The 19,459-nt window shown below is 40.0% G+C and overlaps 1 protein-coding gene across 1 annotated transcript in view; it reads right to left on the reverse strand.

Moving 5' to 3' along the window:
- Positions 1-1,774: 1,774 nt before the first annotated feature.
- Atp7a (ATPase copper transporting alpha) overlaps positions 1,775-19,459 on the reverse strand; it is a 153,652-nt gene continuing 135,967 nt past the window's right edge. The window contains exons 18-23 of the mRNA XM_008837662.3: positions 17,024-17,170; positions 11,582-11,724; positions 9,803-10,006; positions 9,082-9,199; positions 6,103-6,205; positions 1,775-5,097 (exon numbers count right to left, since the gene is read on the reverse strand). Coding sequence (XP_008835884.1) covers positions 4,821-5,097; positions 6,103-6,205; positions 9,082-9,199; positions 9,803-10,006; positions 11,582-11,724; positions 17,024-17,170 — 992 coding nt within the window. The 3' untranslated portion in view covers positions 1,775-4,820. The remainder of the gene's footprint in view (positions 5,098-6,102; positions 6,206-9,081; positions 9,200-9,802; positions 10,007-11,581; positions 11,725-17,023; positions 17,171-19,459) is intronic.

Below are 19,459 nucleotides of genomic sequence, written 5' to 3' on the forward strand. Positions count from 1 at the left end.
TTGGTCTCTCTCTCTCTCTCTCTCTCTCTCTCTCTCTCTCTCTCTCTCCCGCCCCCCCCCTCTTTTTGACAGTCTCACTGTGCAGCCTTGGCTGGCCTGGAACTTGTTATGTAGACCAGGCTGGACTAGCAATCACACTCACAGAGATCCACCTGTCTGCCTCCCCAGTGCTGGGATCAAAGGTGTGTGCCACCAAGCCTATCTGGGACTGCCCTTCTCTTAACCTTCTTGCTTAAAATCTATTTTAAAATATCCTTAATAAGCCCCAACTCTGCTTCATAAAAAAGGAATATCACTTCCATTCCTAAGTCTCAAAATTCTATAACATAGACAGTGTTATTCTCATTTTGCACTTGATGGAACTGACTTGACCATAGTTGCCATGGTAGGCCAAATAATGGTCTCCAAAGATTCCCATGCCCTAATCCCTAGAACCTTAATGTTGGTTCCTACCATGCAAAAGGGAATTTGCAGATATGTTTAAATTAAAGATATGGGCCTGGAGAAATTACCCCAGATTATCTGAGTAGACCTAAAGCAATCACACTGGTCATTATGAGGGGTCAGGGTAAAAGTTAGTATAAAATGTCACAAAGAAAACAAGAAGGGCAATAACACAATGAAGGAGGCATGACCAGGATCACAGGGAGTCTTTGGAGGCAAAAAGTCTTGAAGGGAGAGTGCCTGTTCCAGCCGCCCCCTGGCATAGGGGCTGAGAACTCAGGGGACTGCCTGAGAGCTCCAGGATCCTGCCTCTACTTGGTGATGTGAATGCTCTGCTTTCCCCTGTGGCCACCTCCTTATCACCACGATGGACTCTAATCCCTCTGGAACCTGGAACAATAAGTTCAAATAAACTCTTCTATTAAACAAAAACAAAAACAAACAAAAAAAAAAGTTGAAGGAATGAGTCTCCCCAGAGGCTATCCAGGGAGCACAGCTTACTAATACTGATTTTAGCCCTTGACATACTTTGCAGACTTAGGGTCTCCTGGAATGTATGATTACAATTTCTTCTTTCAGACAGAGACACACTTGATAGCCCAGGCTGGCCTGACACTTAGTATGTAAACCCAATCTATCCTCAAACTCCTGGCAATCCTCCTGCCTCTGCATCCTGAGTGGTGTAATAACAGGTGTGAGGAATTAGCTACATGCCTGGCTACAAGAGTTGTAATTTGAAACAGTAGCAGTTGGCTGCTGTTGGTGCCCTATCTGGGGTGAGTAGATGTCTACTCTCATCTCTCCAGAAAATGTTTATGCAACAGACAGGATCTTCCCACCAAGTCAAGAAAAGCTCACTGGGGGTAGACACCAGTATCAAGAATGTCTTAGGCACTGCAAAGGAAAGGAGAATACTCGTACTCCTTTGTTTCATGCTCCCTAAATGAAACAGCAAGGTGAGCGACATCTGAAGGAAAATAGATTTTATTTTTGGTCTTTCTGAGACAGCGTCTCTCTGCAGCCCCAGCTGGCCTGGAACTCACTATGTAGACCAGGCTGGTCTCGAACTCACAGAGATCTGCCTGCCTCCCAAGTGCTGGGACTAAAGGTGTGTGCCACCATGCCCGGCCTGGAAAATAGATTTTGTCTCCCCACATTAAATGTGTGTTGCTACCTCTAATCCTGCCACAAAATGGATTAAGAGTTGAACAAAGAACACCCAAGAGCCCCCAAATAACACAACAAGAGTGGTTTGGAACTGCTGGGGTGTTGGATGATTTAACACAAGTGACACTTGACAACGTTTTTTTGTTTTTGTTTTTGTTTTTGCTTTGTTTTTTTACAACACTATAATTATAAAGTTGAAGGCACATCCTCGGCAGAAATATGATCAATTACATACATATGAAAAAAACACTAGGCTACAGCAGATAAATATTGCACACATTGTCCACTCCTGTTTTTGGAAACTAATAAATGTTTTACAATGTTTAGCTAAATATTTCTTTAAAAACACAAGGCTGAGACACCTGGTTGTAGCTACAAAAGACATGTATTATTGATGCCATTCAAGAAGCGCCTTTGATTGAAAAATAAGAATTAATGTTTTGTGTTTTATCTGATTACTTATACCTTATTGAAGGACTTAAATTTAGTGTAAAAACTGGTAATAATTTGGCATGAATCTAGATTTTTATTTGGTAAAGAAATATTTTAAATATAGAAAACAAACAAAATAACCCAAAGGGAGTGATAGCAGAAATGTCTTTATTTTTAAAAAAATAACCCGTAACCAGATGCCTCATCCAAAGAAAGTAACAAAATAGAGTAAAATAAATATTAAGAAAAATAATTTTAAAGCAGAATCCACAAGTAATGGAAAAATCCTCTGCTATACATTTTTGATTTTAAGCTGTGTACAGAAGAGATATGCAGTCTTACATTTTTGGAAATATCTTGTCTACAGTGCTATTTCAAGCATTTTGTGTATCTGAATAAAGAATAATTTTTAAAAATTAAAGCATAATATAAAATTATTTGTTCATAAGGCATCAATTTTACCTAAAATGTTGATACTAAACCAGGAAAAATATTTCTATTTCACACCTCTCAACCATACTTTTTTAGACTACAATACTAAATAGTTGTGTTTTAATCTTTAAATTCAAAAGGCATCTTTGGATATTTAAGTTAAAGTTGCTCCTAGCTGAGTCTGCACCAGCACTAGAAAGCAAAGTGTTCATGGTGCCTTCTGTCTGAGGGAATGGCTGCTGAGTACAGAAGAGTGACAAAGAAAGGACCTCAGAATAGCCAGATGCAAACAGACATCCATTTTCTTTCTGTATGGTTGATCTGTGTGTGTACCTATGTATATGAATAAGCACTTACAAAACTTGTCCTTGGCAACAACTAGTTCCTTAAAGCTACTGACTAGCTAAAAGCAATGTATGTGATCCCGTGTATGACTTACCTCACTCTCCTATGAATACAGCTTCTTTCTAACACTTTTTTTTCTTGTAGTGAGAATTGAAATGCTATCCTCACTGTCCTATGACAGGATGTAGATGCAAAGGAGGATTCAACAGCACAAGTGTAGCAGAAGTAACTGGTGGGGAGTTGGTGTGGCCAAGCTTCTGTTCTCAATTTGGATCCAGAGTGAGAAAAATCTATTATACAACTCTAGTACTAGGGATTTCTTCTGGAAGTAAATGAAGCATATTAAGATGGGCCAGTGGAATTTAAAAAATTAAAACTCAAACTGTAAGCATGGAAGATGGTGTAGGGATTAGTCTAAAATACAGCTTAAACGTACAAACTCAATCATACTTTATTAAAACAGGTTTGCCTTTCTAGATTAATAGCACCTTCATCAAAAGTTTCACCTCTCTCTCTAAGATAGCTAACATAGACAAGTTAGGCCTCTTCCAAATCTGAAAAGATAGCACTGACTAATGTAAACATTTTTGGGTATGGATGAAAGAAGAAAAGAGAAAAGGGGCAGAACAGAAGAAAGCCTTCCCCATCTGATATTAGACCCTGCTCTGTAAAAATTGACCTGAAGAACAGAAAAAATCATTTTCTGAGCAGACATCACATACGTTAGGCTTTGTGCTACTGGTTTAAAGTATGGAGTGGCAACAAAATATTTGGAGTTTACTTATAAGCACAAATGTTTTAAACAATAGAAAACTGTATTTGACTACAAGGTATTATAAATGGTGAAATCTGAATTTCTCTATTACAATTTTCTATAAATTTTGGTAAAAGCAAGTTTGTGTAATAGCATTATTTTAAAGTAATTGTGACAAATTATCTAAAACACAAGAGGTAATTAGTATCTTATTAAATTATATATGCCAGCCAAGTGATTATATGCTATCCCAAAAGATGAATTTAATGAGTCCAGTTACTTTTATTTGGCCATTATATGTGAAAAATAATAGTGTTAATCTTTGCAAATATTTTCAGTGAAAGAGGTCAAATGCTAAGTTCTGGACTGAGACTGCTGGACAGACTCTACTAATTAGAGCTGAACTCAGCAGGAAAGAACTGAAAGCTAGCAGAGTTAGAGAGGTTGGAAGAAGAACCTGGGAATTTTTAACAACAGTGGACAGACAGGAGAGTAGAGAACTCTGTAGACCCTTAAGGTCTTCTGAGCTACAAAATAAAATAAAAGGAATAAGTTGTCAGTTCAAATGTTCTGAGACAGGGTCCTGGCATATATAGCCCAGGCTGGCTTTGAACTTGCAATCCTTCTGCCTCACTCCAAGTGATTGTTGTCAGTTATTTTAATCAATGAAAAACCACCTAAACCTGGCTCACTTGAAGGAAGCTGACAAAAACTTTCCTGGAGCATCTTGGGAATAAAAGGACAAAGATGCAGGCAGAACGAGGTGAGAGAAAGCCTACAATAAATAAGGCACATCTATTTTTAAACAGTTTCAACTGTTTTCCTTCTAAACTAGATGCTTTGTACAGTGCTTTGAAAACCATTGCTCCCCAGTAGGGCAAGGATATAGGCTCAAGAATACCTCAAGGTCATGCTCTCAAATCTTCATATTTTTAATCATCCTGTCTTTGGGCATTTTTTTTTGGTCAAATAAAAGCAATCTGTCATATTAGCAGCAAGTCAGCAACCTTTAATTGTAGAGCTTGTTCTAAACTTACTGTTCCACCCTAATTTATTACCAGCGAAAACAAAAACTGCTGGAGACTCATTTTGAATAAAGCCAGGTTCAGAGCTTTTGCACCAAGAAAGATATTTTTACTATCAACAAATAAAACTCAAATTGAATCTCACTCGTAAGAGCATGAGGCTGACAAATTCCTTCCACGACTTCATGAGTGTTGTGTCAGTGCACATCCCCTGAGGCCTTTTACAGATTGGTATCGTCATCTTCCCTAAAGTCCCCTACCAGAAGCGAGTGCTTGTCAGGTTCACTAGTAACAACACTGTTGAGGGAGCGTTTATCAGACAGTAGTGAGTTTATGGAGGCTCTGCTGTAATTGACAATCTGGTTCAGCAAACCCAGTCTTGGAGAATTCCTGGAGGTGTCATCTATTCCAACATGAACACTGATTTCTGAAGGACTCTTCTGTCCTATCTGGCTCCGGACACGCAATTCGTAATTCTCATAACTTGGTTTCCTATAACTGGATACATGCAAAAGAACACTAGTTTAAAATAACCAAATGTGAAATGTGTTACATGCACAAATGAAAGGATGTTTTCTCAGTATAAAATGTAAAAGAGAGGTTACTACCAGGGAAGTCACTCAAAATGAATTGTGTGGTGTCACATAATCAGAAGTCCTTTTTCTCAGAGCCAGTGGATGACTTGCTTGCTATATGCTTAGACTGCATGAAATGATTAATTACTTAGCCTTTTCGTTTGTTTTTCTATACCTTTTTTTGGTCTTTTTGAGACAGGGTCTCCTTGTAGCCCCAGCTGGCCTGGAACTTACTATGTAGACCAGGCTGGCCTCAAACTCAGAGATCTGCCTGCCTCTGCCTCCCAAGTGCTGGGATTAAAGGCATGCTCCACCACACCTGACATGAGACAGAGTCTTTACTATGTAACGCAGGCTGGACTCAAACTCTTTATTCTCTGACTTCTATCTCTTAGTGCTGGGGATTACAAGTGTGCATCACCATACACAGTTTGCTTATATTTATTAATTACTACCTAATAATTCTTAAGAATTATTTGGGTGACTGGGAAGATGGCTCAGTGGATAAAGTACTTGCTGTGCCAAGCATGAGGAACTGAGTTAAGATCCCCAGCACTCATGTAAGTGCTGGGCACAGTGGCATGCACCTAAGATCCTAGCACTGGGGAGGCAGAGACCGGAGAATTCTGAGGGCTTGCTTGGCCAGTCAGTCTAGCCAAATTGGTGAACTCTAGGTTTGGTCAGAGAGTTTGTCTCAAAAAATAATGTGGAAAAAATAAGAGGAGGACACCTAACGTCAACCTCTGGCCACTACACACATGTGCACTCAGGCACACACACATGCACAGAAACACATGAACATACACACACACACACACACAAAATTATTTGGGTTTATTGTTCATTAATACAAGAAGCAAACCTATAAAGACAGACCACATGTTAAAAAGTATATGAAATTCTGACATGAACAAGCCATCATACTTACAGTTTAAGGAAAAGAGAAGAAAGTACTACAGAAACAGATGAAGCAGCCATTGCTGCAGACCCCATCCAGGGTTGCAAAACCAAACCAATGGGCAGAAAAGCTCCTGAAAACAAGTTTGGATTAGTTAGAGTAGGCAGCACTAAATGAATTATCAATGCACTTCTAAGGTATATACAAATCATTTTCTTGATATTTCTATCCTTTTGCTTGAGGAGGTTGTGTTGTTGCTTATGCTGGATAGCTTTAGTTGTCAACTTGACACACCTGGGTAGAGGGAGTCTCAGTTGAGGAATTGCCTCCATTGAACTGGCCTGTGGTCATGTCTGTGGGGCATTTTCTTAATTACTGAGTGATGTGGGAGGGCCCAGCCCACTGCGGGTGGTGCCACCCCTGGGCAGGTGGGCCAATGTTGTATAAGAAAGCAGGCTGAGCAGGGGCCAGAGGAGCAAGCCAATAAGCAGCATTCCTCCATGGCCTGTGCTCTAGCTCCTGCCTCCAGGTTCCTGCCCTGAGTTCCTACCTTGGGCTCCCTCAATGACGAACTGTGACCTGGAAGATGTAAGTCAAATCAACCCTGTCCTCCCCAAGTTGGTGTTGGTCAGAATGTTTTGTTACAGCAATTGAAAGCAAACAAGAAGACTGCCAATCTTTCCTTAGGAGAGCATTGCTGTGAACATTGGTGTTTTTTTTTTAATAATCTCCTGTCCCTATGTTTGAGAATTTCTCTACAGTGTCTCCTAAGGGTGCTGTGTCATAACAGTATGATTACATCATCAACTGTAGGTGGACATCCCTCATTCTCTGAAGTGGCTGGGGGGGCAGGCTCTACAAATTCATATACACGTGCCTTTCCTTTTTGGTTTTTTTTTTGCCCACTTTTTGTGGAGACAAGATCTCACTATGGTCTTTGCTGGCCTCAAACTCAGAGATCCGCCTACCTCTGTCTCCTGAGTGTTTGGATTAAATTAGGCATGTGCCACCACATCTGGACCAACTCTTTAAGAAATTAAATTTTTTTAACTTATCTAATCATTTATTTCTTTCTTTAAGGTTTTTGAGACAGGGTCTTGCTATGTAGCCCTGACACCTAGAACCAGCTATGTAGACTAAGCTGACCTTCAACTTGCTGCTGTCCTCCTGTCTTTGTCGCCCAAGTTCTGGGATTACAGGTGCGAGCTACCAAGCCTGCCTGGCCACACTTGGTTTTGACATTTTAATAGTTGCTCATATGATGAATATAAAATATAGATTTATACTTTTAACTTTATGAGTTTACCTGGATCTTTCTACTTTTCCTACAGTAATCATATACTTTGTATAGTTTTTTTTTTTTTTTGAGACAGGGTCTCCCTATAGCCCCAGCGGTCCTGGAACTCACTATGTAGACCAGGCTAGCCTTGAACTCACAGAGATCCACCTGCCTCTGCCTCCCGAGTGCTGGGATTAAAGGCATGCACCACCACACCTGGCTACTGTATAGTCTCTTTAAAACTCTCTTGCTCCATGATTTAACAGTATTGGTCGTGGATTGTCCTTTTGTTTTGTCCCTGGGCATTTGTGTGTCCTTGTACTAAATAGTGTTGTAGCTAGTTCACATTTCAAACCAGAGAGAATAAGGAGAAAGTGGTAACTACTTCTCTTGTCATTATTAACTCCATCAAGTATCTAAATTTAGGAGATTCCAGGCTGGAGAGGTGGCTCAGTGGTTAAGAGCACTGGCTGCTCTTGCAGAACTGAGTAGGGTTCCCGGCACCCACACAGTGGCTAACAGCCAGTTTCAAGGGATCTGACGCCCTCTTCTGGTCTCTGAGGGCATTTTACAACACAAGCACTTACATGCAGGGAGAACACTCATGCACATAAAATAAAAATGAATTTTTAAAAACCATTAAATTTAGGCATCTCAGATGCATATTAAATAATTCTAAGTTACTGCTTATTGTTCATAGTCCTATAATCACTCTGTCACTTGGTCTCTCATTCTAGAAGAACATTTGCTGACTCTAACAGAGTATTAAGAGCAGAAATTCTATAACCACAAGTATGTAACAAGGCTTAAAGTGATGCAGAGTAAAAAAGATTGGAAAGAAATTTAAAATGCTAACAGTAGTTCTATTTGGGTAGTGAAATTATAAGTAAAAATTTCAGCAAAAAGTAAATGAATAAGTAAAAAACCCATATACATATATAGATGGAGAAAGATACAAAACAATTTAACAAAATAGCAATTGGTGAGTTTGCATGACAGGTATACAGATTTTCCTCATTTTTAGGATTTATTTTTTTTTTATTTTATCTGTATGAGTGCCTAAATGTATGTAGGTACACCCATGTTGTTCACTGCCCATACAGACAAAATGATGGCACTTCTCCTGGAACTGGAGTTACAGATGGTTGGAAAAGGCCATTTGGGTGCTAGGAAGTGAACCAGGGTCCTCTGCAGGAGCAGAAACCTCACCTTAATCATTGAGACATCGCCACAGCTCCAGATTTAAGATTTATTTTATTGGGCATGGGGGCACACACCTTTAATCCCAGCACTCAGGAGGCAGAGGCAAGCAGATCTTTGTAACCATGAGGCCATCGTGGTGTATATAGCAAGTTCCAAGCCAGTCAGGGCTACATCTAAAAAAAGATTCATTTTTAATTTTTAATACTCTGCATGTATGTGTGCTTATGTGTGGGTTTGTACAGGTGAATGCAGGCACAGATTTTCATTGTTACCATTTTCTTCAATATTTACTTAGCTGTGACATTTTTCAAATTATAAAGTTGGAGTGAAAAATAAGAGAAACATCAAAATGTTAGGCTGTAATGGACTATGCTGAAAATTATTGGTTCTAATATTAACTCTCACCATGTGAGGAGGCTATATACAAAAACTAAGCTCAAAATTAAAAATAGTAAGAGTAATTATTCCAATATGATAGATGTCTAATGACTTCAACAACAATGAAAAATAACAGTTAAGAGTCATACCAGCAGCTATGGGAATTCCAACCAGATTATAAATTAGAGCAAAGACAAAATTGATTCGAATCCTCTTGACTGTCTTTCTTGACAAGTGGATACTTGCCACTACATCCAGAAGATCATTCTGAAGAGAGAAATGTTTTTGGTGTTAGAGACGCTACTTTTACTAGGAACTTGTGTATTTAATCCTGTGTAGGATGAGAATTATATGTACATCAGGCTACTGTATGAATTATCCACAAATCTCAGAAATTGCTAAATTTTTGAGTCAGGGTTGAAGATGTTTTTCAGAATTTTTTCTGAGGGTTCTGAAAATACTTTCAGGGCTGTCTCCTGGTACAAGGATTAAGTATTAAAATAAACTCAGTAAATATTTATTGAAGATAGTTATATTATAAATATACTCTTAAATCTTATTTCACATAGAAGCTTGTCATTTTTATTTGCATTACTGGGACTAAGAAAGTCTGTAAGCAATTCGTGAGAATTCCATACTGCCACTCCAAATTCTCTCAGTCTTCATGGCTAGGAATATGGAACTTGGGGCAGGAGAACTGCTTAGTGTGCTTTACAACACTACCACTGACCAGACCAGGTAGTCTCTCACTCCTCATATCAGACCGCAGTGCTTAACCTTATCATATGAGCACTGCCTGCTAAGTGACTGTGCCCTGTTAAGTGACTGTGTCCTGCTAAGTGACTGTGCCACTGGAGCTCCAGGACTTACCCTTATCAAAACCACATCAGCTGCTTCAATGGCTACATCTGTGCCTGTGCCGATGGCAATTCCAACATTTGCCATTGCCAGAGCTGGAGAATCATTGATTCCATCTCCTACCATCGCTACTCGTTTCCCCTCCTCTTGAAGCTGCTTCACCTTAGCAACTTTGTGGGAAGGTAGGACTTCAGCAAACACCTTAGTAATGCCAACCTATGTAAAGAAAATCATCTCAACTCATTTTAAGAAGTGATATTGAGTACCTCTAACATGGCTGAGGGGCTGAAGAGATGGCTCAGTGGTTGAAAGCACTTGTTCTTGCCTCTGCTCAGTTCCCAGCACCCACATGGTGCCTAACAACTATCAGTAACTCCATTTCCAAGTGATTGAAAGCCCTCTTCTGGTCTACACAGGCATTGCATGCACAGGCACACTTGCATGCATGCATGTATGCAGGCAACACACTCATATACATAAAATAAAAATAAATAAAAAATTTAAAATATAACAATAGATAATTTTTTAAAACCATACCTGAGCCATCATTCTTAACCCACCATATGTCTACATTTTAAAAGACTGAAAACATCCAGTGGTAATGTGGAATAGCAAGTGCTCTTCTGCACTGTTGGTAGGTAGAGAGAGACTGGTGCTATCTTTGGGGGACAGCATTAATGAAATCATACACATCATCTGCTCTAGCAATTCAACTTTCAGCTATACTTTAAGATAGACTTTTTCAGGTACAAAGACATCAAAGATGTTTACTGTTGGCTATTTGCAATGACAAAATTTTGAAGACCACCTAATGTCCATCACTACAAGAATGGTTCCAATTATGATACATCCATGATATGGAATTCCATGCAGCAGTGTAGAAGGAATGAAATGATTTTATACACTAAGACATGAACAAAGCTCTAAGAAATATTGTAATATATAAAAAGAAACTTCTAGATAATCTGTATAAAATGATCCAGTTGATACTGAAAATATCAGAACTAGCATGTATGTGAATGAAAAGGTAAGGGGGAGAACGTGATAGGAAACATGGGGAAATGGTAGCAAACTCCTTACACCTATCATATTCTTATATTTGAGTTTACTCAGATATTTCTTGTGTTGTTTACTGGAAGAGGGCCATCAAAATGGCTCAGTAGGTAAAGGTGTTTCCCACCAAGCCTGGTGACCTAAGTTTGGTCCCTGGAAATCACACAGTGAAGGAGAGAACCTACTTCAGCAAGATGACCTCTGTCCTCCACAAACATGCCTGGCATGTGCATGCCCCCACACACACATAGACAAAAAATAAATACAGAAATATTCACTAGAAGAGGGCTCTGAGGAGGCATTCTAAATTTTAAAAATTAAAATGTTGGAGGTGAACACATGTGGGATTTGGAAAAATGTTATGTCAAAGAGAAGAGTTCCACTGGTGGCCTTCAGGATGGAGCAGAGAGGAACCTGTGTGGAGCTACTGCCATGTTTTAGGCATGGCATGAAGAAAGCTGAGTAGCACTGGTGAAAACTTGCTATTATTTCAAAGGAAGCATGAACAGAGATTGGTGTGCATTGTCATTCAAACATCCCATAAGCTAAGTACTAGCTCTTCACTTACATTAGTAATAAAGTCCTTCCATCATACCATGCTGATGTTTTTTTAAGGAGTCAGGTTAGATACTTGATGATGATGAAAACAATAGGTAATGTAAATTTTTTAGCACTTGAATGAAATAAAGAAATCATATGTGAAGAATGAGAAGTTACCACGTGCCCCAAACCACTCACCTGAGAAGCAATAGATCGAGCTGTTTTACTGTTGTCTCCAGTCATCAGAACTACTTCCAAGCCCATAGATTTCAGAATATGGACAGCCAGCTCTGCCTCAGGTTTCACGGTATCAGCGATGGCTATCAAGCCACACAGCTCATCTAATAAGAGAGCAGCAGAGAAAAACAGTTTAGAATATATTGAAAGAATAATACTGTAGGGTAAAATTTCAGAAAGGAATGAATTTTGTGAAGTTTTTCAGTGCTTGGCCTAATTCACAACATCCTGAGTCCATACCGACTTTATTCTACATACCCCATAATAACCTTCCATGTGTGGTTATGAAAATTTCATAAAGTACAGGCAATGAATGAAGGTAGTAAGAGGAAAATGATAAGAAAGGTGTCAAGCTGGGCATGGTGGCACATGCCTTTAATCCCTATACTCGGGAGGCAGAGGTAGGTGGATCTCTGGGATTGAGGCCAGCCTGGTCAAAATAGCGAGTTCCAGGCCAGCTGAGGCTACAGGGAGACAGTGTCTCAAAAAAAAAAAAAAAAAAAAAAGAGGAAAAGAAAGATGTCACTAAATATTAAAAGACCCTTTTCCCACCTAGATCCATATTTGACTATAGCCACAAACACTTTTTAGCTAATTTAAAAGCAAACAGAACAAAACCCTACAACTTCTGGCCAGTGAATGCATATGTGTGCACACATGGACACACACACACACACACACACACACTGGTATATTCTGTTTGTTCCTATTCCTAAAAATGCCATAGTGGGGCACAACCTTCTTACGTAGAACAGATTATAAATGATGAATGAGTAACCTCAGCTGGAAATTCATTTATGAAATAGAAATACATAAAACCTTACATGTGTTTACTGTAGTATTTATAATGATGAAGTATTAAGAATACTATAAGCTGGGCCTGGTGGCACACGCATTTAGTCCTAGAACTCAGGAGGCAGAGGCAGGCAGATCTTTGAGTTGAAGGCCAGCCTGGTCTACATAGTGAGTTCCAGACTAGCTGGGGCTACAGGGAGACCCTGTCTTTTTATTTATTTTATGTGTATGAGTGTATCGCCTGCATGTATGTGAGTACACCCATGTCATGCAATGCCATGGAGGCCAGAAGAGGGCTTTGGATTCCCCTGGAACTGGAGTTAAGGACCGTTTGTAGACGCCATGTGGATGCTGGGAATCGAACCCAGGTCCTCTACAAGAGCAGTCAGTGATCTTAACTGCTGAGCCATCTCTTCAGCCCCGGAGACCGTGTCTTAAAAAAAAAAAATAGAATACTCTAGGGCCAGTGAGATGGCTCAGTGCGTGAAAGGGCGTTTACAACCTAGCTTGACAACCTGAGTTTGATCCCCAGGACTCATATAGTAGAAAGAGAGAACTCCCACAAGTTATTCTCTGACCTCCACCTGCACAATGCACATGGGTGCCCATACACACACAGACACACAAAATAAATGTATAAAAAAGTACTCTGGGGCTGGAGAGATGGCTCAGCAGTCAAGAGCACTGACTGTTCTTGCAGAGGACCCGGGTTCGATTCCCAGCACCCACATGGTGGCTACGAACCGTCCTTAACTCCAGTTCCAGGGGAATCTGAAGCCGTCTTCTGACCTCCACGGCATTGCACGACATGGGTGCACTCACATACATGCAGGTGATACACTCATACGCATAAAATAAAAATAATAAAGTATTTTTTTAATTTCCATAATAAAAAACTTTTTAAAAAGTACTCTAACTGCGCATGATGGCCCATGCCTTTAACCCTAGCCCTCAGGTGGCAGAGGCAGGCGGATCTCTCTGAGTTCGAGACCAGCCTGGTCTACGTAGTGACTTCCAGGCCAGCTGGGACTACAATATCCTGTCTCAAAAAAAACTAAAAAAACCCAGGGGCTGGAGAGATGGCTCAGGGGTTAAGAACACTGGCTGTTCTTGCAGAAGACCCAGGTTGGAATCCCAGCACCCACATGGCAGCTAACAACTGTCTGTAACTCCAGTTCCAGGGGATTCAACAGCCTCTTCTGTCTTCAGTGGGCACAACATGGGTGCACTTACCTACATGCAGGCAATACATATACACATAAAATAAAAATAATAAAATATTTTTATAACCCTCTAAATTTCTAACATGGCAATGATGTACAGTATGTAAATCTGATTTAATTCTGTTATGCAGAATTAAAATAAAATTCTAGGGGCTGAAGAGATAACTCAGGTTAAGAATACTGGCTGCTCTTGCAGAGGAACCAGGTTCACTTCCCAGCACCCACATGGCAGCTAACAACTAACTCCAGAGGATCCAACATCCTCTTCTGAACTCTGCCAGCATTGCACAACATAGGTGCAACTTACATATGTTCAGGCAATACACTCATACACAAAAAATAAAAATAGATAAAATACTTCTAAAAATAAAGTTCTAGAATTTAGGGGTGTAGCTCAGTTTGTAAAGTGCTTGCCTAGAATACCCACATCCTGGATTTGATCTCTAGAAATGCAAAAATAAAAGGAAAACAAAGGGGCTGGAGAGATGGCTCAGCGATTAAGAGCACTGACTGCTCTTGTAGAGGACCCAGGTTCGATTCCCAGCACTCACATGGCAGCTACGAACCATCCTTAACTCCAGTTCCAGGGGATTCAACAGCCTCTTCTGTCTTCAGTGGGCACAACATGGGTGCACTTACCTACATGCAGGCAATACACTCATACACATAAAATTAAAAATAATAAATATTTTTTTAAAAGAAAATAAAATTACACAGCAACAATGGAAAATACTTCACTAAGTAAAATAAAGCATAATAAAACTGTATACAAAGAGCTTTATTTTTGTGGTACTGGGGTTAGAACAGAGGGCTTTGCTCTTGCTAAGTAATCACTGTATTGCTGAGCTAAAGTCCCAGCCCTTATTTTGTTTTTTGAAATAGAGTCTCACCATGTAGTTCCTGCTAGCCTCAAACTCAGTCTTCCTGCCTGAGCCTCCCAAGGTGCTCAGAATCACACACCTAGCTTTTTTTTCCCCCCACAATGCTAGGAATCAAACCCTTGAGCATACTAGGAAAGTAATCTATGGCTGCTCTATATATCTCCAACAGATTTTAAAGGTTTTGCTGTTTAAGATTTTTAGTTTTTATTTTATGTGTATGACTGTTTTGCCTGCATGTCTGTAAGTGTACCCGTACCATACAATGCCCATGAAGGCCAGAAAAGGATGTCACATCCTCTGGGACTGGAGTTACAGAGAGTTGTTAGCCATCATGTGGGTGTTAAGAACTGAACCCCAGTCCTCTACAAGAGCAGCCAGTACTCTTAACTGCTAGGCCATCTCTCCAGCCCCTGTTTTTTTAAGATTTTTTATTTATTTATTTATTTATTTATTTATTTATTTATTTATTTATTATTTAATATGCAATTCCTTATTTATTTAGTGTGTGTGCGTGTGTGTGTATGTATGTGCATGCAGATGCCCACTGACAGACACCAGAAGGGAGTGTCAGAACACCTGGAGCTGGGGTTACAGGTAGTTGTGAACTGCTGTGGGCACTGGGAAATGAATTCTAGTCTTCTGGAAGAGCAGCAAGTGATATTAACCACTAAGCGATCTTTTCAGCCTCACTCCCAACAGGATTTTAAATTTTTATTTAACTTTATTGACATAAAGTTCACATATAATAAAATGTACCCATTAAAAATAGTACACGGCTGGGGATGTAGCACAGTTGGAACAGTGCTTCCATAGAATGCACAAGGTCCTAGGTTCAATCTAAAGCAGCATATAAACTGGATGTGGTGGTACACACTTCTAATGTGTGCATTTGGAGGTAGAGACAGGAGAGTCAGATGTTCAAGTTCTCCCTTGGCTACACAGTAAATTTAAGGCTAGCCTGGAATATGGGAGACACTGTCTTTAAAAAAAAAAGGCCAGAAGGCTCTGGGGTAAAATGCTTGCCATGCAAGAGCGAGGAACAGAGTTTAGTGGCCTGCCTGTAATCCCAGCACTGGGGAGGTCAAGACAGGGAACGAGTAGAGCAAGCTGGCCAGCCAGTCAGTTGAAACAGAATACAGATTCTGCAGGAGACTCCACCTCAATATATTAGGCTGAGAACGATTAAGAAAAACACAACATCAACCTCAGGCCTCGACATGCACACACATGCACACATACTATATACATACAAATGCAAGAAAGTACAAATAGTAATATTATGATTACATAAAGATATATAAATATATCAACAATTCAGGAATAGAATATATGAAATTAAAACTAGTATTAGGATGGCAGGATTATTAATGCTATTTTCTTCTATTATTTAACTATTATTTTAAGATTTTTTTTAAATCCATGATTAATTTTTATTGAAACAGGCAAGGGAAGAATGTAACAGAGGTGGACAAATACAAGACAAATCTTTTTTAAATTTTTTTTGGTCTTTTTGAGACAGGGTCTCCCAGGAGCCCCAGCTGGCCTGGTACTCAGTACGTAGACCAGGCTGGCCTCAATCTCACCTGCCTCTGCCTCCTGAGTGCTGGGATTAAGCCACCACGCTCATCTTAATTTTCAGTTTATGAGTATGAGTTTTGCTTGCATGTTGTAGCTGTACCATGTGCATACCTCATACCCTGGAAGGTCAGAAGAGGGTATTGGTTCCCCTGAAACTAGAGTTATGGACAGTTGTTAGCCACAAGGTGGGTGCTGGGAAACAAACCCAGGTCTTCTGCAAGAGCAGCCAGTGCTCTTAACCTCTAAGCCACCTCTCTAGCCCCAAGAAGAGAATTTTTTTAGTTTTTTTTTTTAATTTTGTGGTGCTGGGGATTGAATTTAGGGCCCAATCTGAGATATTTTTTTCAATTAGTGTTTTATTTTTTTTCCTGAGACAGGGTCTCATGTAGCTCAGGTTGGCCTTAACCTTGCTATGTGAACTCCTGGTCCTCCTGTTTCCACCAAGTACTGAGATTATAAGTATGCACCACCATGCCTGGGTTTTGTTTTGTTGATTTGTTATTGATTTTTTTGAGACAGGGTTTTGCTAGGTAGCCCTCAAACTCATGATTATCCTGCTCAGACTCCCAAGCGTTGAAATTATAAGCATGAGCCACAACAGCTAGCAAGGAATAATTTCTTGGGGTATTTTTGAAACAGGATCTCCCTGTAGCCCCAGCAGGCCTGGAACTTGTTATGTAGACCAGGCTAGCCTCGAACTCACAGAGATCTGTCTGCCTCTGCCTCCCGAGAGCTGGGATTAAAGGCACGCGCCATCACACCCAGCCAAGAAATTTCTTAATTAGTAACAATCATATGTTGCTAATGTTTTCACTTTGTATTCAGTTGCTTTGGAATAACACTCATAGTTCAAGAGTCTTTCAGACACACATGCAACAATGACTGAGCTCATAACAGTGTCCTAGTATATTTCTGGGAAACTTTACCGTCAATTGCTACCAATACAGCAGTCCGACCTTTTCTTTCATGTTCTATCATGGAATCATCTACATCATTACTTATGACAAGACCATTTCTAATCATCCATTCACGGTTACCAATGAGAACTTTGTACAGTTGAGTAGTAACAGGATCTAGAAGAAAGTAGAGAAATAGCATTCAGTGAACTTATTGAACCTTTAAAACCTTCATGAGGCAAGTTCTTCCTACCTAACTGTGTAGCCAGTCACTGCAGTTATATTTTTGACAGAACACAACTTGTTCAGGTTTTCTAGGAATATACCCTGCTCTTCCATACCTCTGGACCCATGTTGCTACCTCCACCAAAAATGTCTTTACCCCTTCTCTCCAAATAGCAAACCCCATCATATTCTTCAAACGCTACTTCCAGGGCTGGGGATATAGCTCAGTGGCCCAGTGCCTGCATTATCATGAGGTCCTAGGTTCAGTTCTCAGCAAGAGAGAGGGAGGGGGCAGGGAGAGGGAGGAAGAGAGAGGGAAGAAGAGAAAGAATATGCTAGTTCAGATGTTGCTTTCTTTGTGAGGCTTTTCCTTTGATCATCCATCATAATTCAAACATTTATTATGCACCAGTAGCTGAATGTGACTGCATGTAAATATGTAACCATGTTGATATCTCAATTTAAACTTGTGACCACTAATTTTAGGTGAGCTTTTAGTACCGTTGGAGAGAGATTTGACTACATGTGCCCAGCCCATTATCTATTTTTTTTCAGGATGGCTACTTCAAATCTTCTCTTCTTTCAAATATCTAAATTGCCCTCTCCCATTCTCCTACCAGATGATGACTACTTCCTACTTCAGAAGGAAAGTAGAAGCAATTGATGTAGAGCCTGATGGAAACATGGAAAAATCAAGGAAAATGGATTTTAATCCTCTCTATCTCTGTCTGTCTCTGTCTCTGTCAGTAAAGTTCAGCTGACAAGTTTGTGCTTAGAACACTGAAACAACTAGCTAGACTCAAACTTCCTCATTTCTGTTTGTCTCAGACAGGGACTTTTACACTTTTGTCCCCTCAGGAACTAGACTTACCACTTGCTTTTTATAACTTTCTGCTGTTAGCCAACCAATATGTAATTTACCTATGCTGTAACCCTCATATCCAAAGTATAAAATGTTAAGAACACTTTGGGGTCCAGACTTTGAGACTTAAGCCCTCCGGACCAGGCTGCAGCCTAAATAAAACCTGCTTCGTGAACCTTCCTGATGTCCTGCCTCATCTTCCCTGCAACACAATCACTAGAAGACTTCTCATGGTTCCACATCCCCAGCTCCTGTGTCTCCTATGTGCACATCCCTTCTCGGCCCTCTGTTATAAACAGAGCCTGCTCCTGCTAAAGCCAGTCTCTCTACCTGTATATCAGACCCCCTCCTCTGCCTATTCCAGACCATCTCTCCAACAACTCTCTTCACTTCTTCCTGAACAATCCACTTTCTATCTCTGCTATATATTGTCCTCTTCTTAAAAGCAATAGAAATCTCTCTTGATCTCGCTTCTTTAGCTACCACATTTCTCTTCTGTATACAGCAAAACTACTCAAAAGTGTTGTCCCTCCTCTCTTGATCTCGCTTCTTTAGCTACTACCACATTTCTCTTCTGTATACAGCAAAACTACTCAAAAGTGTTGTCCCTATTCGCTGCCTCTAATTCACTTCATCCCATTCTCTTGTTAACACATGCCAATAAAGCTTTTGTCTTTACTATTCCAATGAATTGTTCACATAATATACCAGTGACCTTTACTTAGAAAATCTCGTGATTCTTGAACATAGTTGGAAATGTTCTACATCTATATCTTCAATGTTTCACATACAGCCTCTACCTAATACATGTGGCTACTGAGTGAAAAAATTATCCAAGGGCTGGATTTTAAATTAAAATAACTTTTAATTAAATTAAAATGAAACAGTCACATATAACTAGTGGCTACCAAATTGGATACCACAGATCTACAAAGCAAATGACTCCCAAATCTGTTTGCTGCATCTTCAGATCTCTGTAGCCAACTGCCTACCTAATATCCTAATATTTGTGTGTGTGTCTGTGTGCGTGTGTCTGTCTGTCTGTGTGTGCGCGCATGCATGCGCACTTGCACACAGTGTGTGGTATCTCCACCTGGACAGCTAACAGGTACCCCAATGTAACTTGTACAAAAGAGAACTCTGATATTGCTTCCAACATTGCCTCTCCTTTGATCTTCCTTATCCTATTTAAATGGTAACTCCATCCATCTAACTGGGTAGGCCACAAACTTTGGCATAATTTTTAACTCTTGTTTTGCTCATACTTCATATAGCCAATCTGTAATAAAATCTTTTGGCTCTTTCTTCAAAACACATCCAGAATTTGACTACTTCTCATGACTTCTACTGTTATCACACTGGTCCAAGCCACTTTTTGT

This window comes from Nannospalax galili, unplaced genomic scaffold, assembly GCF_000622305.1.
Source record: "Nannospalax galili isolate Female #2095 unplaced genomic scaffold, S.galili_v1.0 scaffold238, whole genome shotgun sequence".
In the NCBI taxonomy this organism is placed as follows: domain Eukaryota; kingdom Metazoa; phylum Chordata; class Mammalia; order Rodentia; family Spalacidae; genus Nannospalax; species Nannospalax galili.